A 17,620-nucleotide genomic window follows, 5' to 3' on the forward strand; every position below is an offset into this window, starting at 1 on the left:
TCACAAAACAAGACAATGATGTCAGTGTAATGTTGGTAAATTTTATGAAAATCACGTAAAATGTGATGCAATATTACACTTTCTAGAGTGATAGTGGATCAAAATTGAATGACACTACTTGTTTAACACAATACGGATAGCTTAATTAAGTAGAGTGTATCATGGATAATCTGATTCCCATGAACAAATGGAGAGCGTGAGACTAAATGTTACCCAATCAAGAATATACAATGCTCCTTCCTTTGACCGGTGCACGGTGTTGCTCTTTCCACTAACAATTTCCAATGCAACAATTCCAAAACTATAGACATCAGCTTTCTCGGTCAAATAACCATGCATTGCATACTCAGGAGCCATATATCCACTGCATAATTGAAATACATCATCACATCAAGTTTAAATTGCATAATTCTCAGATTTGTTTATTTATTTGAAATATGATGGGCTAGGATTAGTGGGCCCAAGTTTAGCAATGCAAAATTAGTTAGTGAATTAGCTAGTTTGTTAGGAAAACTATTCTAGAATATTCCTAAATAATAGGATATAAGGAGGGGTGTGGGAGTGTGAGGTATTCATGTATTCATAATATTTGGAGTGAGGTTTTGGGAAAGAATCTCTTGGGATCTCTTTGGCCTAGGTATTTGGCTTTAGAGTGAGTGAGATCTTTTGGTGTCTATTTTCTACGTTGTAATTCTTGTTATTGTTAACTGTTTAAGTCTGTGATTAGGATGAGAGCATTACTGCTCTGTATCGTTACTGCCATTGCTGGTTACTGCCATTTTTCTTGTTAATTCTTAGTCTATTTGCTATTGAAATTTTAGGTTCCATCAATTTGGTATGCTAGCATCTTCGATCCCGGAGGTGCTTTCTGGTCCAGATTCAAAAAAGAAAGAAAAAAAAAAAGAAAACGAGCAACAGATCCAGATCTGATACAATGGTTCCAGAATTTTATCGAGACGAAGATGGAATGAAAGCTTGGGGATGGTTGCTCGGGCTTGAACAACATTTTCAAGCAAACCAAATTCCAGAAGCTGATATGTTGAGAGAGGCTGTGAAGAGGTTGAGAGGTTGGGCTCTCAGCTGGTACAAACATTGGAGTGTGCTCAGTCCCCATGTAAGTTGGCAGCTCTTTGATGAAGCATTTATAAAGAGGTATATACCTGAGATCTATATAGAGATCTATACAGTAGATGAAGTTGAAGTTTCAAATAATTCAGAAAAAAGGAGGAAAAAGAAGAAAAAAATGTGAAAGAAGAGGCAAAAAAGGTAAACACAGAAGAAAACAAAGAAGCAATCAAAAAAGAAAAAAGAGAGGAAGAAGGTAAAAAAAAAAGAGAACAAAAAGAAACTGACGAAGCCGCTGAAAACGCAGCGGACAAGATGAATAATGACCAAAGAAAAGAAAAAGGAAAAAAAGAAAAAGAAAAAGAAATCGAAGAAGATAAAAAAGAAGAGATCAAAGAGGCTGAAGAATTTAAAGAAAAAGTGCCAGACGAAAAGGAAGCAGGAGCGCAAGAAGATGAAGAAAAGCAAGAGGTAGAGGTTGAAGAAGATGAAGTCAGATCTAGAACAAGGAGAGGACGCACAAACAGATCTGGAACCAGCAGGGAGACTGCGCGCGAACAGCGGCAACGACCACGAACTGAAGCAGGGGAGGCGGCACAAGGAGTTCCGGCCATCGGTTTTGCTGCGCACCGGGGACGACCACAGACGAAGACGTTTTGCTGGCCGGACGCGTTTTACCAGGGACAACCCAAAGACACAGAAGAAGAAGAAGAAGGAGGAGGAGAGGAAGAAGACGAAGAAGACGCAGAGGCAGAAGCTAAAAAAATACAAGAAAAAAAAGGGCAAACCTGCAGCATGAAAAAGACGTCAAACATAAGGAGAAAGAGAGAAGAAGGGCAGAGATGGTATTCTTGAAATTAGATCAAGTTTTTGACCTAATGGACCCGGCCCAGAAGAATTTTATGTTACGAAAAGAAAAGAAGAGTTATATCCAACCCATCAAGATAACTTCAGCTAATTGGGTGGACCAAGGCCCAAAAATTGACATGGTTAATTCTGAATTAGTGCTTCAAATAGAAATGGGCCAAAGAAAAAGCAAGCTAAATGGGCCAGAATTAGTGGATCAGTTCAAAGGGATGCAATATGTGTGGGATTTTTCTTTATGGCTGAAACACACTAAAGTTAAGGGAGCCTCCAAAAGACTTTGTTCTATGGGCAGAAAATGCCATTAAAAATAGAACACTATATTTCAAGCAATGGGACCCTGTGGATGTTCAATTACATCCCCTATCATATTCCTTACCTTGAGGACAAGGTGAATTTTGAATGGGGAGTATTGATGGGCTAGGATTAGTGGGCCCAAGTTTAGCAATGCAAAATTAGTTAGTGAATTAGCTAGTTTGTTAGGAAAACTATTCTAGAATATTCCTAAATAATAGGATATAAGGACGGGTGTGGGAGTGTGAGGTATTCATGTATTCAGAATATTTGGAGTGGAGTTTTGGGAAAGAATCTCTTTGGCCTAGGTATTTGGCTTTAGAGTGAGTAAAATCTTTTGGTGTCTATTTTCTACATTGTAATTCTTGTTATTGTAATTGTTTAAGTCTGTAATTAGGATAAGAGCATTATTGCTCTGTATCGTTACTGCCATTGCTGTTACTGCCATTTTTCTTGTTAATTCTTGGTCTATTTGCTATTGAAATTTTAGGTTCCATCAAAATATGACAAAAGTTGCCCGAACTGGATTTGACAATGTTTGTCAGGGCTTTTTCACCCTTTTGCCCCTTATTAATTAATTAATAACTATTTTGCCCCTGATTCGAAACTATTTATCAATCTGCCCCTCTTTAGTCGACTACCTTGAATTTTTAATCGACTAAATGGCCAAAACAGACCAAAAATGGCTGCTGGGAGATTTAGTCGACTAAATCTCCCTATTTAGTCGACTAAATCTTCATATTTGACAAAAAAAAAAAATTAAGTCAGTATGATTTTAATCGATTAAGTAGGGAGATTTAGTCGATTAAATCTCCCAACAAACGTTTAGTCGATTAAAAATGCAAGGTAGTCGACTAAAGAGTGGCAGATTGATAAATAGTTTCGAATCAGGAGCAAAATGATTATTAATTAATTAATAAGGGGCAAAATGGTGAAAAAGCCGTTTGTCAGTGTACATTCTCTTATGGAAAATAATTTTAATAAAATTCAGATAAAAAAACAAAATATGAGAACTTAAACTTACTAGGTCCCAGCTATTCGGGTGCTTATGTGAGTATTGTCCTCCTCATCAAGCTTGGCCAAACCAAAATCAGATATCTTTGGGTTCAAGTCTTTGTCTAGCAACACATTAGTGGCCTTAATGTCCCTGTGAACAATTTTCAATCTTGACTCTTCATGCAGGAAAGCCAAACCTCTAGCAATACCAACACAAATCTTGTGCCTTGGTTGCCAATTCAATTTTAAACGGGATTCTTCACGGCCTTTGCGAATTTCACAGAAATTAGACAGCAATATCATTTAGTCATATTAAGACTGGAATGTCACATAAAAAGAAACCAAAGTTGAGCATATAAAGAAATTATTTACCAAATAAAGCACGTGCAAGGCTATTGTTTTCCATGTACTCATATACCAGCAACAACTGATCACCCTCAACACAACAACCATAAAGTTTAACAAGACAAGGGTGTTGCAAAGCTGAGATCATGCCTATCTCATTTACAAACTCACGGTTTCCTTGCTTTGATTTTGCTGAAAGTTGCTTGACTGCTATTATTGTGCCATCCAACAAAATGCCCTGCATTTAGGAAATGCTATAGAATTTTATGTGAATTTTTTTAAATAATTTAACATTTAATATCCACAATTACAATAGATCACTCACAATAATCATGAATTATTATATTATATCTTGAAGGATACCTTGTAAACAGGACCAAAGCCTCCTTCTCCAATCTTATTGGAAATGTCAAAGTTATTTGTTGCTGCTTTGATTTGCCTTAAGGTGAATAAACCAGTTTGCAGATCTAAATCCTTTAGCTCTGCTAATAGAAGGGAACCAAAATGAGATATCTATTATCCACAGAAAATCCCATATCATTAATACTATTGGAAAAATAGACATTATTTTAATCGCCCAAAAAAGGGAAAGCATAGTAGTATTTTAGTCACCATTGTTTTAATTATAATAAGTGGGAATCAAATCTTTTATCCTCTTTGCTTGTTCCCTAGCTTCTTTATCCTATAGTTAGATGATGCCAATAAATAATTTTTTTAAAAAATGAATTATCAAAATTTAATTGGAAAGATACGCCATTGAAACAGATTTCACCATCGAGAGTCTGTTACTTTATTCTATAGAATTAGGAAGAAAATGAACTAGCATAAAAGGTCCACCAAAGTATGATAGCAACAACATTCACCTTTTCTTAATGATTTTTTTTCCCTATACAACCTCTCCACCACAGTACAATTAGGATGACAATAAAAACTGCTATAGCAAATGTGAGCATGTGAAACTGGCGATGTATATCAATTATCAAGAATAAACTCATGTAGTTACTTTATAGTTTAAATCACCAAAAATATGATATTTGGTAACTATTTGTCTTCTTGAATATAATTTAAGAAGCAAAAAGTAATTAATAAGAATTTTACAATATGAGACAATATTGCATTTATCTTAATCTTGAGAAACTTGAAGGACTTGGAAAAATTCATTGATTGAAAAAGTAACCTACAATTAACACTCTTCACAGTATATATACTGAAGTGAAGAAGGAAAGGTAGTTACAGAAAAATAAAATAACTAACTCTCCTAACAGAAATTAAACAGTTACACTCCACGTGTGCTTTTATCCATGTCAGCTGTATTGGGATATATCAACACCCCCCGCAAGTGGGACTGTGGATATCCACCAGGCCCAACTTGGAAACTACATTCTGAAAGGCATTGGCAGATAAAGCTTTGGTATAAAGATCAGCAATCTGTGCAGAGGAAGGAACAGGGAGTAAATGAATGAGTTTTTGAGCTACTTTCTCACGGACAACATGACAATCCAACTCCACATGCTTTGTACGTTCATGAAAAGTGGCATTATGTGCAGTGGCAGACCCAAAATTTTTTTTTTTATGTCTGCACACTTAGGGCAGGGGTTCGGGGGCATTCTTAACATTTTAAATGCATTAAAAAAATAAACAAGAAAAGAAAAGAAAAGAAAAGAAAAGAAAACTTTAACTTAACATAAAAAAATAATAATCAAGAGTCAACTAAGTTGTTACAATAGAACGATCATAAAAGCATTCTTCGATTCTTCATTCCTTGAAAATATTGCAATATATCTTCATCATCAATCTTATCAAATATATCACGCTCAACATAAGTTAGCATGCATGCGTTAAACCAATTTTACAATTTTACGATTTTTTTAATCAAAACGATTTCATCAAAATTCCAAACACTTTTACCATTTTACGATTTTTTACGATTTCTTTTACCTTAGGATTTTACGTTTTACGATTTTTTATCCTCCTTTTGATTTTAGGTAAGATCTCAATTTTAACTACCATGGTTGAGCCTATGTTTACTTTTTTATTTTCAATCTTCCTAAATCTTTTTTTTTACTTGACCTAAATCACCCACCCCTTTGAAAAAAAAATTCTCAAACTTTTGTGTCTGCAAGTGCAGACAAAGGCAGCAATGTGCGTCCGCCATTGATTATGTGTAAGATAAATTGTTGAAGCATTATCACAGTATACGAATATTGTTTAAGACAGGGGAAGATGAAAATCATGAAGAAGATAGGAGAGCCATTGTAGTTCACATGGTAAACTAGCCAGAGCTCGATACTCAGCTTCACATAAAGAACGAGATACAGTCGTTTGCTTTTTAGATTTCCATGATACAAGTGTTGATCCAAGAAAAACACATTGACCAGTTATTGAGCGGCGTGTACTAGGCAGCAGGCCCAATCTGAATCACAGAGTCCTGATAATTTCAATTCATTGTTGGATGGGAAGAAGAGACCATTACTAGGAGAACCTTTGATAAAACGAAGAACTCGAATGGCAGCTGATTGATGCAAGTCTGTAGGAGTGGATACAAACTGACTCAAGTTGTATTGAGAAAGCAATATCGGGTCTAGCAGTTGTTAGGTATAATAGTCTTCCCACCAATCAACGATAAGACGAAGGATCTGTTAAAGGAACACCAGCTGAACGAATGAGTTTAGATGAGGTATCCATGGGAGTATTGGCAGGTTTTGCTGCAAGTAAACCACTACCAGAAAGGAGCTTAAGTGCATATTTCTTTTGATTTAGAATGATCCCTTTCTTGGAATGAGAGATTTCTAATCCAAGGAAAAATCTTAATGAACCAAGATTTTTAATTCTGAATTGATTATCCAGAAATGATTTAACCCGTTGGATTTCATCCATACTATTTCCAGTTAAAACAACATCATCCACATATATGAGAAGAACAGTGAATGAGTTGTTAAGTGCAAATGCTTATGATATGTATGTGGTGTTTGCCTAGACGGGATGTGATCCTGTGGGCAGGTACGGCATGAGCGCGTACTGTGTGAGTAATAGACATTTTCTTGCATTTCTCTGATCAGTAGAATAATTATAACACACATGACATGATTATCTGCTGCATTGCACTGATTTTGGAACTGATATTGAATTACTGCTTTAAGAACTTATATTGCACATGTAAGTGAGCTTGGGGTGGAAGATCCTTGAGGACCCCTTGTCTTACTGAGATTTCTGTTTAGAGATCTCACCCCACGTTTGGGGCACATATTTCAGGTTCAGGTAATGCGGGGGTTGAGACCTCTAGCGGCAGGAGGCCGGAGTTTAGCTGATATTGCTGTTTATATGATGATATGTTTGGATGCTGGATTATATCTGCTGATGATATGCCTTTAGCTTGTTATTATTATGTTGTTGTTATTGAGACTATGTTTGGCTTTGTTGCCTTATTTGGTGAGCATGGGGATTGTCCATGCCACATTGATTGACTATCTTTTAGTTTAGATCTGAGATGTAATAATGTATCAGGATTATGTCCGGGCTACGTGTTGTTGTTCCGTGATTTTAGAGACTCACAGTTAATTATATATTGAGGTATTTCAGTTAGCTGTCTTTTGCAATTTACATACAAGCGATGTTTTTATGAAATGAATTAAGTAATTCAACTTGGCTAAGGATAATGACGTCATAAATGAAAAGAAAAAGATATTCCGCATTTTACAGTTAAGCGTGGCGTAATACGATGATATGATAACACACCGGATATATACAGGGTGATACATTCATCAACGGAGAAACAAGAACTAATGAAGGTGATTCATTTGGATGGAGGTAATATGGATCAGAAACTTGCTGGTTTTGTTGATTATGTTGGTTATGCTGGTTTTCTTGGTTTGGTTCTGCCATGATCAAGAACAGAGACCAAAAAAATGAAGGTTGTGGAAGGTGGAAGATGGCCAGAGCTTAGAGCTCTGATACCATCTTGAGAAACTTGAAGGACTTGGAAAAATTCATTGATTGAAAAAGTAACCTACAATTAACACTCTTCACAGTATATATACTGAAGTGAAGAAGGAAAGGTAATTACAGAAAAATAAAAAAAACTAACTATCCTAACAGAAATTAAATAGTTACACTCCACGTGTGCTTTTATCCACGTCAGCTGTATTGTGATATATCAACACTTAACCGTATAATCATGTACATCGCCCCACCCCACAAAAAAAAAAAAATAGCACTATCATGTAAACATTTTTCATCAAATTACATTCTTATGAAGCATTAAGATAGAGACCTCTAATACCAAACATATTCAACAACAGAGAATAGGGAATTTTGGTCTAATAAACCGGGTTTTTTTATATATTCAAGGAATTACAAAGAGACATTACAATCTAATGATAGTAAAATAGAGACAACAATTACAGGGAAAGGAAAAATAACAATGAACTGGAAAACGACATAACAATGCAGAGAAGGAAAAATGATATTATAAGACAATTGGAGAGGCCTCACTCTCTCCCAAGGTTCCACTCCCAATGCAATATTCTAAGATACCTCCCTCCAGAACCCATCTGTCCCTCTTAATCAATTCCCCCGTAACTAACTTGCTCTCCCACGCTTGCATTCTGTTAGAGGGCATTTTGGACAGCATCAGCATCTTCACTTGGGCCATCATCAACATCTTTACTTCGGCCAACTTCTGCATTTGGGGCCCAAATCCTTCTATTTTTATTCCTCCGGTACACTTGCAATGGTGGGTTTGTATTAATACTCCCCCCTAATTTATATATTGAATCTGTTTGTAAAATGGAATCTCTCTCAACCAAAGCTTGGGAAACAACATCAATGGCAGAAACATAGATGGTGCCTTTAAGCAGTGTTGGAGAGTCAATACCGCAAAGTGATTTGAATGGTGTCATCCCCGTAGAGTCCTTGTATGTAGTATTAAACTAGTGTTCGACCCAGTGCACACATTTGGGCCAATGCTTGGGCTTTGGGCCACAAAAAAGCTGAGATATACTTCTAAACATCTATTCACCACTTCGGATTGACCATTCGTTTGTGGGTGATACGCGGTAGTATAATGAAGCTTTGTTCCAGCACTTTTAAAGATTTCAACCCAGAAAGAACTTATAAACAAATTATCTCTGTCTGAAACTATGGTTAAGGGAAAACCATGTAATCTCACCACCTCTTTAATAAATAATTCTGCCACTTCCTTTGTTGTATATGGGTGTTTGATTGGTAAAAAATGGGCATATTTGGATAAATGGTCCACCACCACAAAAATGGAACAGGATGACACATAATCCTTGATGCACTTCTTCATGCCTTCCCAATAAACTAAACCAACCAGCCACTTATAGGTGCGAATATAGCCCGAGTGTCCTCCCACACAAGAGTTATGAAATTCCTCTAAGAGTAGGGCAATAAATTTGGAATTTATGGGTAGCACCAGACGATCCTTGAAAAAACATTCTCCCCTTTATCAAAATGAACCCTTCATGAGCAGCAAAATCCACAATCAAGTCCTGCACTATCATACGCAGCTTGCTGTCATGTTGAACCTCTTGTTCCATTTGCTCCAAATCAGGTAGTTGAAGCCGAGAAAGACTTGCAAACTGCATTTGACAAAAAAGAGCATCAGCCACCAAGTTTTTCTCACCCGACTGATACTAAATTTCGAACCCAATTAACTTAGAAATCTATCTTTGTTGATCTTCTCCCAATGCCTTTTGCTCCAATAAATGCTTCAGGCTTTTTTGGTCTGTTCTCACAATAAAGTGTCTCTCTATAAGATAATTCTTCTACTTTTGTATAACAAACATTATCGTCGTTAACTCTTTTTCGTAGAGAGTTTTTTTTTTAGCTCTAGGAGAAAAAACAAGAATTATTGGGGGTAATTCTTCCACTTCTGAATAACAAACACTATAGCCACCTTGGCATTTGACCTTATGATCGTCCCCCACCTCTACTTGGTACATGGAAGTCTCTGTCACAAGCAACCCTAACTGTCCCACTGTACCTCTTGGCACGAAATTGTTTGATGCTCCACAATCCACATTGATTACCACCTTCTGTCCCAAATCTCACCCCAAGCTTTTAAGGTTTGGCTTGAAGTGAGCCTTAACATGCTGCGCATCGACAGTTGCAAAGCCTTCTTTGTTTCCGTTTCATCAGGTTTCATCGGCCTCACCAACACGACGTCATTCCTAACCTCTTCGTCCTCCTTCTCCTCGTCGACTAGAAATAGATGAAGCTGGGGTATTTGACACTTGTGGCCTGGGTTCCAACGCTCATCGCAATTGAAACAAAGGTCGCGTTGCTGATGGTCTCGTAACTCCACTTGAGACAACCGTCGTGCATGGCTAATGTGGCTTTCTTGCGTGCGATTACCGTTGATGGACATCGAGCCCTTCGCCGATGGTCCTTCCGTAGAGTTTTCTTTCTGTGCATTTTGGAGATTAAGGTAACTTATGCTCGAATTGTTGGAATGCAGCATAAATGGGTTAGTCTGACTTAGGTGTATCATGTTCGTTGGGCTAATATTATTTAAGACACCCTTCATGACCTTGGTTGTGCCTGATTCTGTTCGATGGCCCATAGATGCACGACTGGATCCTTGGGCCCATGTTCTGCCCAATGGCCCTAAGCCTTCTTCAACCCAAGCAGCATTTCTCCTTTCTATCTTCATGGAGTACTTCGTCATGTTTGTCAAACTAAGTGTTGACGTCATCAAGTTCTCCTCCCTTATGCTGATGCACACGCCGTTGAGCCAAGCCCCCTTGAGTAAGTCTTCGTCCTCGAAACATAGAACACCCACCATCTTCTTCAATTCCGCTCGAAATTCTACAACACTCCCCTATTGTTTGAGCGTATGCAGAGCTCTATATGGATTTTCCAATGCCTCCAGTTGCTTACGACTGAGCAATTCTCGTCTAAACAACGCCCACGTTGCATTGGGGTTGTTTAGCCCCCACGAGTGGAACCAATGAAGAGCTTCTCCCTCAAGAACTATCAGAACCGTTGCTAATTTCTCTACCTTTATCACACCATTAACGACGAAGTATCTCTCCTCCTTACTTAACCATCAGAAAGCATCATCACCGGAGAATAGGGGAATCTCCAATCGCCTAGCCACTAGAGGAATCAGGTTAAACCTCTTGTCATTTCTTCCTTCATTAATGCGTGAAACGTGGTCATCAGGATCGTCCTCTCCTCCGCAATCCTTCTTCTCCTAGCCATCTCATCCAACCTCCTAATGATTTCAGTCACTCCCACCTTATTAGCTTCTAGTTTTTGAATCACCTCGTCCTGTTGAGCATTGATCCTGCACAACCCTTCTTACAAAACCTCCATTCGATTCTCCATACTTCTAGTAATGACCATCCCAAAGAGCTCCTTGATCGGAGTTCTTATACCAATTTGATAGAGACCTCCAATACAAAACAGATTCAACAACAGAGAACAAGGAATTTTAGTATGATAAACCAGATTTTTTATATATCCATGGAATTACAAAGAGAAATTACAGTCTAATGACAGTAAAACAGAGACAACAATTACAAGGAAAGGAAAAATAATAGTGAACTGGAAAACGAAATAACAATGTAGAAAAGGGAAAATGATATTGTGAGACAATTGGAGAGGCCTCACTCTCTCCCAAGGTTCCACTCCCTAGGCAATATTCCAAGATACCTCCCTTCAGCCCTCATCCGTCCCTCTTAACCAATTCCTCCATAACTAACTTGCTTTCCCAAGCTTGCATTCTGTCGGAGGGCATTTTGGACAACATCAACATCTTCACTTGGGCCAACTTCTGCATTTGGGGCCGAAATCCTTCTTTTTTATTCCTCCAGTACACTTGTAGTGGTGGGTTTGTATCTTATTATTTTTAAGATTCCTGAGGTACCAATTGTAAAACTAGTATATGTAATTAAAGGGATTTCCCAAACCTTGACTAATCCCACCCCCTCCTTTCACTTCTAAATCTAAGTTCTATTCGTGCAAAATCCCAAATTTATGCATTAAAATTCATTAGTGTTTCAGCCAAAAATGGTAATAATGATGGTTATAGTAGCTTCTTAGAATCTTAGCACTTACCTCTTTCTACTGAACCTTTGTGTCCTAGACATCCTCTCCACCAAGCTACACCCAATATCATGATGATAAAAAGTGCTCCAGCAACTACAACTGCAATAATGGACCGCACATGTATGCTACTTCCATTTCCCACTGGGGGTGTAAAGTCTGCTTGATTATGTCATAAGAGATTTGCATATATATTAGATTAGGTGATAAGGGAAGAAAAAGAACAACAGACAAGTAGAACTGACCAGGATCAACTGATATAGCTGATATAAGAGGACCATATACTGATGCAAATGGGATAGCAGTTGTCCCTTTCCCAGCCCAATAAAAGCGAATCTCCAAGGTATTACTAGTCACCATAGCAGTGAACTTTTTTATGATTGCCTTACCAACACCTCCAGCTTCTTTTGCAATATTGAAATCGTTCAGCACCAACTTTCTCTGCAATACTTAATCCAAACACAAATAGTTCATGAAGGTTCAAAGGGCATTTGTTCAATATTAAACATGGGGTTGACAAAAGGTAAAATGATGAAACCATGCACCTGAATATATATGTCAAATACACGCCTTCCAAGGCTCTTATATGTTTGATCATCAGTGAACATTATCTCTGCAAAATGGAGATTTACTGTGTAGTTTCCATTTCCCATGCAAAATCCATAATATGTGAGAGAAAGGGGAGAAACACGTGCATCCATATACAGTTCAGCATTGTCCATAACAAGCTTAGTTGTATTATTGGACCAGGTGTAGTAGTCTCCAAGGCCACTGTCAAAGAAGTGGCCAGTATTGCTAAATGCCCAGTTTGATCCACTCAGGTGGAATTTTGACGGTCCAGCTTCTTGTGAATCATCATCATATGTCATGCTTCCATTAGAAGTTATGAGCTTCCCACCACAGTTTATACGGAGAGAGTACAAAGCTGATACAACCAGAAAAGGGTGAAAAGTCAGTAAAAGGAATAGATATATGTACAAATACTATTTTTCCCTCTTGTATCTAACCCTTCATTTCTTTTTCATTTTGACGATTAAGGGTGGAAAAAGGGAGTCTGGTTTAGTCATACAAGCCCGAGCATAGGAAATTGATTATTTCTTGTTGCTAATTTTCATTATGACATGACATTCGGAAGTTGATGTGAGAGTACTAAAAGATTAGCACTTGCTTCATGCAAAAGAGAAATGGGAAGATGATTGGTTACATGTAATTCACAACTAGCAATATAGTAAATTGCATTATAAGATCTACACTCTTTCAGAAGAATAATAAAGGTAACAAAGAAAAAACCTTGAGCATGAGTGCCATGTACACCCAGTGATAAGAAACAGTCTTGGAAGCAAATGTTAAGTTCTCCATCATATGTAAGTGCTCCATGGTTACATATGATGGAAAAATCTTGCACGTCATAGAACAATAAGCACAAATCAAGGGGGATCAAAATTAAGATAAAATCCCTAATAACTGCAAGTGGCTCTGCTATTTTCCTGTATTCAAAAAATGCAGATCTAATTTCTTGGCAATAATGGATAAATGATAAGTAGTTCCAAGAAAAATGACCATATAGAATCATTACCAGTGAAATTGTTCAAATGACTAACTAATGATAAAATGGCACGCTCAGTGCTATAATAAATATGACATTTCATTTCACAAATTTCCTATCATCTTTTTACTTCAGCTGTTAAGTTCGGAGTCCTACAACAAGCTCTTGATATATAACTATGGCAATCTTTGGGAAGATAATTCCCCCTTTCACCTTCTACATCCCCAGAAATAAATAAATAAAAATGCACAGGTTCAAAGCAAAGATCTTAACAGTTTGTAGGAAATCCATGACAAATCAACTTACTTTTAGGACACTGAATGTTCCCCAAACATGGAACCATTCCCCTGAGAAAATATTGGAGGTGGCATATCAAGTCAGCACAGTCACATTATACTTAGTATAAGCTATATACATAAAAAAAAAATACAAAGATAAAAATAATTTAGCATGAGTATATAAAACTTACATATTATTTCCCTTCAAAGATGATCCAAACAAGTTCCTAAGGCACGTTGTCAGTGGCAAAGGCTCAGATAGCTTCTTAAAATTGCCAAAACAAAAAAATTATGCAAATGCAAGGATTCTTACACGCTTCCCTGTTGACATGTCAATTGCTCTGGGTGTGTGATGCTCAAGTTGTTATATGAGAGATCTCTGTATCAATATATGCATGTGACTCAGAATTAAAGATGGAACAAACTACCAATATGTAACACTTGGTGGTGCAGAAAAATTCTACTTATAATGGGGGGTAATAATTTACCATTCAACAGATATAATTCAACTCAATAGATCATATAAGTAGAATTTGAAGGATTACTCACGTGTAGTCTGGTCTAACTATCCAATTGGGCAGTGGTCCATCAAAAAGGTTTCCCGTTAAGTATCTAGGTAAAACAATATAAATAAGTCAATTTATAGAACTCATCAATTAATGATGAAACATCAAAGTGGAAAATCTAGTAAATTAAATCCTATTACCCAATAATTTGAATGGTCCCCAAGGATCTTTTCATTCACTAAGCTGAGTTGAGCATATCAGTAATTATTTTAATCTAGACCATATAATAGATCAAATGACATTAAGAAAGAACTAGTTCCTATGCTCTCTTCTCTCTCCTTATCAATGACATTAACAAAGATATAAAGGTTTTATTCCCTGACTCAAACGGCTGGTTACTGATAAACCCTAGGTTTACCAAGTTTTTAGGCTAATTTATATAAGAATTACATAGTGAATTGCATGGAAATTAGGGCTTTATATTATAAAATCATAAAGATTGGAATTTTTAGCTAACATGTTGTAATCTTGCCTATTTTGAAGGTATTTTGACATAAACGAATGCTTAATGGAGCAAAGGAACGAAAAGAGATGTTTGAATACCCAAGAAAGTCCATAGAAAGCAAGTTACAAGCAATTCACAAGCTGATGGAGAGCGTTTTAGCGCCCAACAGAGCTCTAAAACGCCCTAAAGAAGCAAAATAGCAAAAATCCACTGAAGGAGAGCGTTTTAGTGCCCAACAGAGCATTAAAACGCACTGACAACACAAAGTTCCTTTCGAAGAGAGCGTTTTAGCGCCCATATTCGAAGAGAGCGTTTTAGTGCCCATATGAGCATTAAAACGCCCTAAGGAAGACAAGTATACACTAGGAGAGCGTTTTGGCGCTCGAAGGGGCGCTAAAACGTCTTGATACGATCAAATTCAGGCCCAAGGAAGATCTATATCTTAATCAAGATGTGAACAAGATTTCATGAAGATTTGAAGGATATTTGAATGGAAATTAAAAGATATGTTTCTCTTCTATAAATAAAGGGCCTTGGGACCAGAAAAGAGAGGAACAATGGAGAGGCGTCTGAAGCAGCACAAGGAGGATTCCTGTTGCGGAGCATGCGAGCACTGAGGAACCAAGTCAACATCACACAAATGGAGGCTTGGGGTTCTCTTTTCATTACTATTGTTTTTTGAATTCAGTATGCTAGGCTAGACTTTTATGTAGTTAGGGGTAGATGGAACCCAATTGAATCATTATGTTTATGGATTAAATTGTTCTTGAATTCTTTTCTTTTTATAGTTGAATAAATTTGTGTGTCTTTAATTCTTTCTATGAGTTTGCTCCTGATAGATTTATTTAGGGGAATTGTATAACAATAGGGATGTCGATGTATGAACCCTGATTTGATAAATTTATCACAATCCTTGTGATCTAGGGATAGACATAGGGTAATTGTGCAAACTTGGAATTCTTGATCTTAATTCATGTTTTCTTGGGGAATAACCGGGGAACTAGGGTTCTTCTAAGATCACATAGATTTAGGGTAACAAGGAATTGAGCCCTAATTAACTTAGAAAGAATTGATTGGCAATATATTAAGAAAATGTTCTTGACTGTTTAATTCATAACATAACGAGGATATTGGGGGAAGTCGAAACCCTAACTACGCTTGTTTTTAATTTGTAATTAACCATCATCTTTTCAATTCTGAATTTTTACTCGCATGTTATTGTTTAATTTTAATTTCAATTATCTCAATTCCAATTCTTGATTGTCCAACTAAATCGCGATTAGCGAACTAGTGCTTGAAAATCCGATCCTCGTGGGAACGATCTCGTATTCCGGTACACTTTATTACTTTACGATCGGTGCACTTGCCGAGTCGCAACAAGTTTTTAGCGCCGTTGCCAGGGATTGGATCCTTCACATTTGAAGTAACTAAAAACTGTTTAGATTGGACGTTTTAATTTTCTGCACTTTAAAAATTCTGCAAAAAAAAATTTCTGCATATAATTTTCTGCATATTCTGCATTCTTTTTCTGCTTTTATTTTCTATTTTCCGTTTCTGCATTTTCTGCACATCTTTTAAATCTTGGTTTATGCGAGGTACTATTAACCCACGAATCTTGCAATTTGATTCTGAGATAGAAAAGACAGAAAGAGTGCAAAAGAAAGAAAAGAAAAAGAAGCAAAGAAAGCATCAAGCTCGACGGAACCAAAGGAGGAAACTATGGCAGAGAATAATCGACTCCCACCTATTCCAAGGACGTTGGGAGATTACATGACCCCAACTCGAGTTCCGCAGACGGCAAGTATTTCTAGACCCAATGTGGAAGCTAACAACTTTAAGCTCAAGCCAGGACTGTTGCAACTGATTCAAAAAGATCAGTTCGCTGGAGGAAGCACCGAAGACCCCTACAGTCATCTAGAGAATTTCTTGCTCTACTGTGACACCTTGAAGATGAATTGAGTCTCACGTGAAGCCATCTTGCTCAGACTCTTCCCATGCACACTGAAGGAAGAAGCAAGAGGGTGGTTGCGGTCACTGCCTCAAGGAAGCATCACCAACTGGGATGATTTGGCTACAAAGTTCTTGGCCAGATTCTTTTCAGCTTCAAAGATGGCAAGGCTCAAAGCAGAGATCACTTCTTTTGAACAAAAAGAAAGTGAATCCTTGTACGAGGCATGAGAAAGGTTTAAAGGACTACTCCGGAAGTGTCCCCAACATGGTTTTGAAGCCTGAGAAAAAGGGAGAATTTTCTTCCAAGGGGATGCCTAACACAAGAATCTTGGTAAATGCTGCATCAGGGGGATCATTGAAAACAAAAACTCCAGAGGAAGCGCTAGAATTGCTGGAATCTTTAGCTTCTCAAGAGTTCGACAATGCTCCAGTCACACCAAGACTAATGGCTATCATGAAGCTCGACGGCTATGATGCACTGTTGGCCCAAAATGAGCAAATATATCAAATTAACAAGAGACAACAAGCACAACTTGATGCTCTCACAAAGCAATTTTCTAATTCTCAAGTCTCTTCTATTAATAATCCTCATGTAACTTGTGGTATATGTGCAGGTACTCATGCTAAAGAAGAATGTGTTTTGATGAGAGCACCTGAAACTGCTGAAGTAAACAGACTTTGGTATGATCAGAAGAACCAGAATGATCTGGGGATGAACCAGTTTGGGAATAACTACAATCAAGGGTGGAAGAATCAGAATCAGCATCCAGGATTCAGTTACAAATCCAACCATCAGCTCAACCCTCCCCTTCCAGTGCAACCACATCCCCCACAACAAAGTAACACCTCAGAGTGGGAGAAAGCCTTCGCACAACTCTCTAAGACCACTTCAGACTATATTCAAGGTGCAAATGCTTTTAGGGAGGATATATCTGCATTCATGCAAGAGACCAGATTAGCACTTCAGAATCAAGAAGCTTCCATAAGAAATCTTGAAACTCAGATTGGCCAATTGTCAAGGCAATTTGCTGAGAGAGCCAAGGGTACCTTCCCGGGAGACACTGTCATTAATCCTAGAGAGCACTGCAATGCAATCACCACAAGAAGTGGGACAATGATTCAACCTATAGAGAAACAACCTGAAGAAAAGAAGAGAGATGTGGAGGCATCGGTTGAAGAAGAGAATAAAGAAAAGGCAAAG

General features: G+C 37.6%; 1 protein-coding gene and 1 non-coding gene across 2 annotated transcripts in view; both read right to left on the bottom strand.

Moving 5' to 3' along the window:
* Positions 1-17,620, bottom strand: part of LOC133304609 (probable leucine-rich repeat receptor-like serine/threonine-protein kinase At3g14840) — a 32,846-nt gene that overhangs the window by 681 nt on the left and 14,545 nt on the right. Inside the window, exons 13-23 of the mRNA XM_061504653.1 lie at positions 14,008-14,070; positions 13,772-13,837; positions 13,650-13,685; positions 13,487-13,527; positions 12,180-12,559; positions 11,880-12,075; positions 11,647-11,793; positions 3,928-4,046; positions 3,592-3,802; positions 3,248-3,485; positions 214-364 (exon numbers count right to left, since the gene is read on the bottom strand). Of these exons, the coding sequence (XP_061360637.1) occupies positions 214-364; positions 3,248-3,485; positions 3,592-3,802; positions 3,928-4,046; positions 11,647-11,793; positions 11,880-12,075; positions 12,180-12,559; positions 13,487-13,527; positions 13,650-13,685; positions 13,772-13,837; positions 14,008-14,070 (1,648 nt within the window). The remainder of the gene's footprint in view (positions 1-213; positions 365-3,247; positions 3,486-3,591; positions 3,803-3,927; positions 4,047-11,646; positions 11,794-11,879; positions 12,076-12,179; positions 12,560-13,486; positions 13,528-13,649; positions 13,686-13,771; positions 13,838-14,007; positions 14,071-17,620) is intronic.
* Positions 16,585-16,691, bottom strand: LOC133304614 (small nucleolar RNA R71). The gene has a single exon (XR_009750636.1). It is a non-coding gene; the product is annotated as a small nucleolar RNA R71 (small nucleolar RNA).

The sequence above is a fragment of the Gastrolobium bilobum genome, unplaced genomic scaffold, assembly GCF_033153095.1.
Source record: "Gastrolobium bilobum isolate Gb01-03AN ecotype WA unplaced genomic scaffold, APGP_CSIRO_Gbil_v1 utg3593, whole genome shotgun sequence".
Taxonomy (NCBI): domain Eukaryota; kingdom Viridiplantae; phylum Streptophyta; class Magnoliopsida; order Fabales; family Fabaceae; genus Gastrolobium; species Gastrolobium bilobum.